We start from the raw sequence: 9,536 nt of genomic DNA on the forward strand, positions 1-9,536 counted from the left end.
TAATATATTGTTATATAATTAAATAATTTTTAATTAAAAATAAAATTATTATTATATAATTTTAAATAATAATGAAAATTTTTCACAACAAGCAATGTGCGTTTTTTCTTATTTTACCATACGGGGAGCTAATAAAATTTTACGGTGCAAGGGGGGCTTGTTGATATTATACTTTCTCTTCATGCGGCAAACATGGTGGTTAATGTTCGGAAACCCCTCTAAGGTCACTAAGTTTGCCCTCTTTGACTCAATCTACCAATTATTTCAGCTTTCTTGCAGTTGATCTAATTGTTTGTGAGCGAGGAATTCGATCAATTGTCATGGGAGAGATTATAGAGGAGACCAGTCACGATAACAATAAACGAAGAGATGACGATAATAATGTGGAGATCACCGTCAAAACCGTCGGCCCTGCTCGTCCTTCTCGCCTTCTCGTTGCCTCTTCAATCAAAGTATGTTTCCTTTCTTCTTCTTATTTTTCTAATTTCTGGTAAACTTATCGTTCCTTTAACATAATTGAAATATCCAGATCGCTTTCATGATTATTATTAATATATCTTTAGTGGAACTATATTAAATTAATTAATAGATATATGTGGTTTTTTAGATGTCTCCATTTGTTCTAATGGAAATCAGTTATGCAAAAATAAATTTCCTAGAAAGTTTTTGAATGTGGAAATTGGATTTTTTTTTTTTTTATTGCTGAAAATATCCATTTGGTATTGTTTGATGTACTTCATATGATATTTATCAGAGGTTAAATAAGCAGACCTAATTGGTTCTCTTTTTTGCTAGATTATTTGCTTAGCAAAATAAGTTCCTTGGGCTTTCTACAGTTGGTAGCTCCTGCTTTCAAGTTTTGAACTTTTGAACAAGGGTAAAAATTTGTGGGTGTGGGCTATGAAAAGATTAATTTTTGGCATCTTTCCTGAAGTGAGTTATTCGTAAGTAATTAGGTTGAAGACACTAATAAAAATGTCTGCTGGTTTATATAGAGTTGATACTAATGAACTCTAGATAGTTTTTCTTTGAATTTTAACCCAGCTGTATATGTATGGTCTCCATCATTTGGAAGGAATGGTTTTGTCCAGGAGTGGCAGGGATGATGAACCCTGTTTGATATTCTGGTTTATAACCATTCTCAGATGGTCAGAGAAGTGGTTATCCCTTACCAGCCTGTCTGGGACTCAACCAGTTCAATCTTGCTTATGATTGAACATGGTCTATAATTGGGAGATTGCACAAAAATTATATGTGAAAATTTTCTGGCTTGTATGAGTGCATTTTGAAGTGAAAAATGAGTTTTAACATTTAAATAAATAGATCATATTCTTTATTGAGGTAGACTCTTCTCTGTTTTTCTGCACCCTCATAAAAATCACTTACCGCCGTATATTATTTATCAATGCATTTACGTTACAGGGTTTGGACTGGTTCATATGTTCTGGAAAATGTCTGGCTATACCGAAGATATATTGGCAGAACAATCTTTCTATCATTTCTGATTTTGCTATTAAAAATAATTTGAGATATTTCAGGAGTTGGATGGTGTTGAAAATGATCGCAACATTCTATATTGTTACAAAAGGAGAAGATTTTGGTGGTTAGAATTTGCCGATGCTATTGTCTACTAATTCTTGTGTGTGCTTGTATTGTTTCTACATATTTAGGTGCATGATTTGAGGACTTTGATTGCCAGAAGTAAACATTTACCAATAGAGAATTTGAGGCTTATTTTGCGAGGGAACGTTTTGGTTGACAATGAAGATGAGGATGACGTGTATGTCAAACTCAGTAATGATGGTATTTATTCCATCTTCAATTAGCTCTTGATATGATATGTTACACTTGTTGAAATTTTTCATGTGTAAAGCTCCCTCTTCTAGACTTTTAATATTGAGCAAAATAGTCTAGCACTAATAGAGTTAAATAATTTTCTTTATTGATCATTTCATTGTATTATGAAACTCAGAACAAATTAAGTTCATTGTGTATGGTTGTCTTTCATATTCTTTAATATGGGTCAAGTTATATTGCTAACCTTTAGGTATACTGAAAAGGTTGGGTTATATTCCCATTGACTGTACAGAACCAGAAGCCAACCTCATTTCTAAGAGAGGCTGATAGGTTTTTCACTTTGATTTGGATATCCTTGAAATTACCAAAGGATGATTTTTTTTATGTATTTTTTTCTGCTAAAGCATAGTTTGATTACATTTTCTTAGAAAGCACAGTTCCTTTGACCCATCAACCCTAGCCCTATAAAAAATAATAGGAAATGTTCAACAAAATGTCCCTACATTGTTACTCTTCGAAAATCCAAGCTTTTTAATTCTCTAGGTTATTAATAATGCCCCCAGCTATCATTCTCAAGTTTTCTTTAACCACAAGAATGAGCCCTCTTTTTACTCCTTTTCTTAGGCCCATATTCTGGCTATTGAATTTCCATTGTCAAACTTAAAGAGGCTTGTCAATGTTGCTTTCCTGAAGTCTTAAATTGCTTCTTATTTTTTCTCAAAAGCTAAAGTATTGCCACCAACATTTTGCAAATTTTTCATTTTCTTTACCCCGTTCAACTACGAAAGCTTTCAATGGGAATTTCCTGATATCTTTTTAACGATAGAATATAAGGCAACAAGTTGTAAAAGACCAAATACTGCCCAGAAAATAAAATGTTGATAAATAGAGTTCTCCCAGTTTGAGTTGCTCATTTGGATTTTATAAAGATACTACATGCATATCTTCCTGTAATATTCTATACTGAGTGGAGTTTTTATACTTTAGGATATTTTTTTTATGCTTGTTAATATTCTTTTTGTAGAAAGCAATATTGATATTTCTGTTTCAGAAGATCTATAAACTGTTCAGCAAATTTATTGTGAATTAATGTGTAAACTTTTTTTATCTCCTTAATCGTTGCCATGATTATAAACAAACTCCTTATGTTTATAAGCTATACATTTTTCTTTTTTGGGTAAGTATAAGGTATACATTTACCTCCTGCAGATAAAGAATATCTGTAAAATTTCCTAACCATTGGAGAGGTCCTAGTAAATTTTTTATCAACTTTATGGGAGTTCCAAAAAATATTTTTTTGGTTAATTGTTAAATCAAATAGAGATTTTAGAATAGTAGGGAAGGTTGGCGATATTTTTAAAAGGGTAGGGGTGTTTTAGTTTGAAGTAGGGTAAGGATCAGGTCAATAAAATTTGCCATTGAAATCAGGGAAGAAACTTTATTGTCTTGCTACTGAAATTTACCTTGTGGAAATCAAAATAAATTAAGGAAATATAATTGGTATATCAAACAATCAAATTTTTTTGTTTAACTTGGAGTCCTATATATCAATATAGTATGAACCACAACCAAATGCCAACTTATATTGCGGAGAAGATCCATGTCATAGTTATTGTAAGCATATTCAGTTTCTATAGTTGATTGGTTTAGATTCTGAGAAAATCTTTGTTTGTGTCTGTTGGTATTTGCCCATTAATTTATTTTACTTTTTTACCCACATGTCCAAGACTGTGTGATTGCTGCTGTCAAACCAAAGGCACCTGCTAAACATCTTCGAGATGATACTTATATCGATGATGATGATTTAGATCTGGTAATAGAATTAGTTAGTAATGCCATGAACTTGAATGCCTCTTTAATGTTCAAACATCTCTTATTTGAGTGTTTTTTAAAACCTTTTTCCTCAATTTTTGAACGTCCAGAAGTTTCAACTCCCACAATCAACAAGCCGGTGGAAGAAGAGGCTTTACTTTTTCCTAAATAATAAGATAAAGCTTCCTGGTAAGCATCCATTTGAAGTTATATTTTAAAAAACTATCTGATGATTATTCCAGATACTTGTACTTTTTTTTTTTTTTTTAAACAGCAATCTGATTAATGCATTTCCCTTTTATGTTTCTTTGATAGATATGCTTCTGATGGCAATTTTCTCACTCAGTCTGAAGGTGTGGGCTATTATCATTCTATGGTTTACTTTTGCACCTATTGCACATCGATGGGATCTTGGACCTTTATACGTAAGTGTTTTCTTTTTAATTATGATTGCAAATAATTACTTTGCTTTAAGATGTTTTTAGTATATCAAAGTCAGTACATTTTTTTGGTTCACTGTTGTCCAATTTTCTGAATTGTCTGTCTACTTATTGCTTGGCCTAGGAAGAGTTAGAACTGACTAAATTTACAATCAAAGTATATAAGAGAAAGGAAACGATTAAGCATTTTTCTTTTGTGTTAAAAAATCTTGTTTTTTATCTTTCTTATGGTTATCTAGTTAAACATAGCTTAGTTTGAACTGATCTGGATTGTGGTTTTTTAATCTTCTTGTCTTCTGTACTTAAGAGAAAAGGATCTTTGTTATTGCTGATTAATTTGTGTTGAAAAGATCAGAGGAAAATCATATTATTAGATTTTCATGCCTGTAGGTTATTTGACAGGATGATCTTTAATATGATCATTGTTTTCTGCACTATGTGTCTTCTCATTTCCCTGGATCATTTGTTGGACTATGATTTGGTATTGCAATTCCTTGATTCTGGTTTTTTCTTCAGATACTTGGGACAGCCTTTGCTATCATTTTCATGAATCTTGGACAGCGGCAACCAGGAGATCTCAGGTATAAACCTAATGAGGAAATTGGTATACTGTTGATTAGAGGAATTGTTCTTAAAGTTTTAATGTTGTTACAAAATCATGTGAGAAAAAAATTAATGGATTATAGAACTTATTCAGGTTTGGTCTTACAGTATTTGAACTATGCTTATTTAGACATTGTGCTAGTTCTTTTTTCTTTTTTGTATGTTTATTTAGCATTAAACAAATATTTTTTTCCAAATGCATGTTCACTGCATTTAAAACTCATAGCACTTCTAAAGTACGGTTTATCAAACAGCCAACTGCATTTGTCACAGTTGATAGCAAATTAGAAGTTGGAGGAAATTCCTGACCATATTCTCATAATTTTTCTTCTTTGATTTTTTTCCTATGTTTTTGAAGTGGTTGCTTATTAAAATAGTTATGCATAGATCACTGTGAATACCTTGTTGAATGACATAGATCACTGTGAATTTCCCAGGAGAAACTTATATTCCTGTTTTTAATGTCTGCAATTTTTTTTCCTTGAATTGAAATGAGTACCTTGATCTCTCTGAATATTCCAGGAGAACCTTATGTTATGTTCTTAATCCATGCAGTGCATATTCTATCTTTAATGATGATTTCAGAGAGCTTCCTGGGACCCTTAATGCTGATCGACTCGATAGGGACATTCGAGCAGGTCAATTTTGAGCATGTAAAACACCAGTTTTGATCACAATCATAGAAACTATATAACAGTGTATGCACAACTGCCTAGAAGTTCAACTTGAGCCAAGTAATTAGCACATGCTCTAGCCTGCTGTCATTAACTAATTAAACTGTAAATTCTATGGAGTATTTTGTTGTTATTATTTTAATCTTTGTATTTCTAGCCTGCTCTCTCTGGCATAAACCGAAATGCTCAGGTCGTACAATGTGTTAACCCTGTAACATTTTCCCTGCTTTCAACCATTGGATAGCATTTCCGAAGCTCGTCAGTGGCCATTGAATGTTCCCACAAGAGAGCATGGGCCCTCTGTTGTAGCAGAATTATGGTTAATGATAATGTTAACTTGTGTCAAAGGCCAAGTATATTTGTCAGAATTATAATTTCATCCAAGACTTCTCGTCCCTGGTCCCGGTGGAGGACTGTGGCAACCAGGCAGGGATTACCAGGGGAGCATCAATTTACTGGAATTGGAATGTGCTCTATAGAATGCGATGCCACGGCTCAGATATGAAATGCCCAGATCTTTATATCTGTTTTCAATCATGACTCCAAAAGAAAACCAAGAAAATTGTATATTTGATATCAAAAGATTCTGGATTTTGGAAAAAAAAAATCTAAAGAAAGATTCTGGATCCCACACATCCTGGAAATCCCACATTTTGATTCAATCTCTCTTAGCCTCACCATTATTTATTTTTCATAGTCTTTGTATGAGGTTCTAAGAATGGTTTGAGATGTGACAAGCTTTGGACTTGGAGAGTTTGTCTTACTCTTGATAGATATTTTTATGACTCAGTCTTCTTCTTTCAAACGTGTAGCTATCATAATTTAATACGGCAGAGAGGGACAAGGCCAAAATGAAAAATCAAATTTTAAACTCAAATACCCAGAAAAGTAATATTAATTGTTTTTTTAAATAACTTTTTTTTTTTTTCTGGGTCAAGTGGGATGCAACGGCTATTATGTAATTTCAAAGAGAAAAATTCCACGTAGCTGAGACAAATTTTTGAGTTACAATAAATCTTATCAAGCTCCTTTTCTCCATAAATTAAAGGGTGCTTGATCAGAATAAGCACATTCCAAGAGTTTGTACATTATAAACCAACTTCCTAAGGACTAAACTTTTATAACCATTAGATTGTAAATTAATGATTATATCTCTATATATAAATCGAATTTTTCAGTCCATGTTTTGAACCACTTTTAGTTTCCAAGCTTAGGTGGGATTTTCCTGGTGAAAAAATTGAGTCCCGACTTTCATCAATGTCATCATCAATATGAGAGTTTAAAAAATTAATAAAATTATATACATAAATAATGTGTATAATTTTGTGCATAAAAAATAATCTATCGTTATTTGATTAGATATTATTTTATATTTAATTTAAAATTATTCAATCACATAATAATATATTATTATTTATGTATAAAATTATACATATTATTTATATACATAACGTTACTAAGTAAAAGATAACAATTTTATGCTCCTTATCCTTCCACAATTCTATCAGCATCATTAACATGAATGTGATAACTCTTTTGCTCAATCAAGTAGCCCCAACAACGGACAACAAAAAACCTAAAACAACAACCACTATTGTCGCAAAAAACAAAACCCAACCAAAGTGCTTAACTCCATAACTCTTCTATCTCATTTCCATTGTCACCTTTGCCACTCATTTTTTCTTCCTTCGTTGTGACACCCTCACTCTTACTATTGAAACGTCATGACTTGGCTTTGTGTAACTATCCCTTTTTACCCTTTCATTTTCCACCAAAACATTGTCACCACATCAATCTCAAAGCCCCCTGCCCCCCAAATTAAGGTTTATTGTTAAAGTTAAGGGTTAGCGTTTGTGGTATAAGGTAAGGATTGAGTTTAGGATTTGCGTTTTTAGTTACAATTTACGGCTAAGGTTTCATGTTAAGGTCTATAGAATAAAATTTAATGTTAAAGTTTATGATTTAGGTTTAACATTAATTTTTAAAGTTTAGAGTTTACGATTTAAGTTAAGGTTAGCATTCAGAGATAATGTTTACAATTAAAGCTTTATTACATCAATTTACTATATTTTAAATTGTTTAAATTCTCAATATGTATACGACATAGAGAAATATAATATATCATTGTGTAAGAATGTGTCTTGCACAAGTTAACTATAACAAATTCAAATTTTATGATAATATGGTAAGGTGAATATGCAAATACTCACTTAACAGTCTATCAATTTATCGTATGTCTGGTTAGATAGATTTTAACCCTTTTTTTTATACATAAGTCATAGTGTTATCTTTAACCATTGTCTATTATCATTTGTATCCAATTAATACACTATTATCTAATATTTTGATCGATCTTACAATGGTTATATGATTCATTTTAAAATTAAAAAAATGTAAAATCATATGAAATTTTCATGGCACCCCTTAACTTTAAAGAACTTAGTTTACCACTAAAATTTGATAAAACTCCTTAACTTAAAAAATTTTATAAATAGCCACCGAAACCTAAAACTTTTAAGATTTCACGCTATTATCTTACAAATAAATACACCCTCAAATTTCTAAATCCTGTGTTTACCCCTTAAAATCTTAGTAATAAACCCCTAATAGCTTTAAATTCTTACAATTAGCCCCTCAATCCAAAGTTTATCATTCTAGTATGTATAAAGTTTAGTGGAAATGCTAAACTCCTGAAAAATCTTTAGTTTTTTTTTATATTATGCATAAACACCCACATAAATGCTGGCGAATTTTCCATAAATCTCATTATAGTTTAAAATCTTATATAACATGAATTTAAGCACAAAGGCTAAGCTTTTGAAAAATCCTTAACTTGTATGTTTTGCCTCTAAATTTCATAATTCAAAATCTTACACTAACACTTAAAATAAAATAAAAGTTTAGCGGTTTCAATTTAAAATTTAAAATTTAAAATATATGTTAAATTTATGAAAAATAAAACTTTTGAAAATTTTGTAACCTACCCCTAATTTTCTTACAATAATCAATTCAATTTTAGATTTGAGATTGTAAATAAAAATATAGCAATTATAGCTAAATGATTTCAAGACTTTTGTTGAAATAATTAAATTATTTGACTATAATAACACTTTTTTGTTATTTTCATTAATCCCTTGGTTGAAAAAAGCCATGAAATTACTCTCTTCTTCTTCTTCTTCTTCTTCTTCTTCTTCTTCTTAGACTCTTAGATTTCCTTAAAAGGGAATCCGACAAAAGTGATATAAAAATCAAAATCAACGGTCCGATCACTCAAGTGGAGCCCACATATGTTGACCGTCTGATTTGTTTTGGCCCCACTTCTCCCAACATTTTTCAAAATTTTTTCTTACAAATAACAGAATTTTATATTCTGAAAAGATTGACTGACTGACAGACAGACAGGTAATTTAACTAAATAAATTTAAAAGTATATTTATTTATTTATTTTCCGGATTTGAATCAAGGAGGTTCTCTTCTCTTTATCGTCTTGTGGTATTTAAAATACCATGTGTGGGTCCAATTGTGTAGAAATTTGTAACTTTTTTTCTTTTTTTTCGAATCCTTTTCAAATATATTTAAATTTGTTTTTTCATTCTTATTAATTTTATATATAATTTAAATATAATATTATTAGTAAAATATTAATTAATTAACCAAGATTAGCAAAAAAAAAACAGAACGCTGAGTTGGAGACGTAGGTTGCTTAGGTGGTTTCAAGGCGTTTGTCGTCTTGTTTCTAAAAGCCAACAAACTCTTTGACTTGCAGTTTGTAATGTAAGAGTAAGGCATCTTCCCGCCTTGACATGCTTAATTTTTTTTTTATTTTTTTAATTCTTTAATTATTAAAGTGGGGTTTTTTTGACAAAGTGTGAAACAAAAGTTCTCTCTCCACTTTCTTTTATTTATTTATTTATTTATTTTTCTAGAAATGAGAGATATTATTATTATTATTATTATCTTATTACGACAAAGAAAGAGTAATGCCTGCGTTTTGACTATTCAGAAAACTCTCATTCTTTCAATCCTCACATGGTATATTGATGGATGACAACATGAAAATTACCCCCAAGGGTACGATCGTCATTTTCTCACCCTCTGTCTTTTTCGTTTAGGGTTTATTTGGGCCTGTCTAGGTCAAACTTATGGCTGTCTCTTGGCCCATCTTTCAGTTCTTAAATGACGAAATTACCCATGTACATTCAAATTAATT

General features: G+C 30.9%; 1 protein-coding gene across 1 annotated transcript; it reads left to right on the forward strand.

Annotated features, from left to right (window-relative positions):
• The first annotated feature begins 136 nt into the window (after positions 1 to 136).
• On the forward strand, positions 137 to 5,679 carry LOC123212500. The gene is made up of 7 exons (XM_044631660.1): positions 137 to 452; positions 1,671 to 1,803; positions 3,525 to 3,610; positions 3,720 to 3,798; positions 3,925 to 4,034; positions 4,566 to 4,630; positions 5,208 to 5,679. The coding sequence occupies exons 1-7, from the start codon at positions 321 to 323 to the stop codon at positions 5,299 to 5,301; spliced, it is 699 nt and encodes a 232-aa protein (XP_044487595.1). The 5' UTR covers positions 137 to 320; the 3' UTR covers positions 5,302 to 5,679.
• Positions 5,680 to 9,536: the final 3,857 nt, after the last annotated feature.

The sequence above is a fragment of the Mangifera indica genome, chromosome 3 (genome assembly GCF_011075055.1).
Source record: "Mangifera indica cultivar Alphonso chromosome 3, CATAS_Mindica_2.1, whole genome shotgun sequence".
NCBI lineage: Eukaryota > Viridiplantae > Streptophyta > Magnoliopsida > Sapindales > Anacardiaceae > Mangifera > Mangifera indica.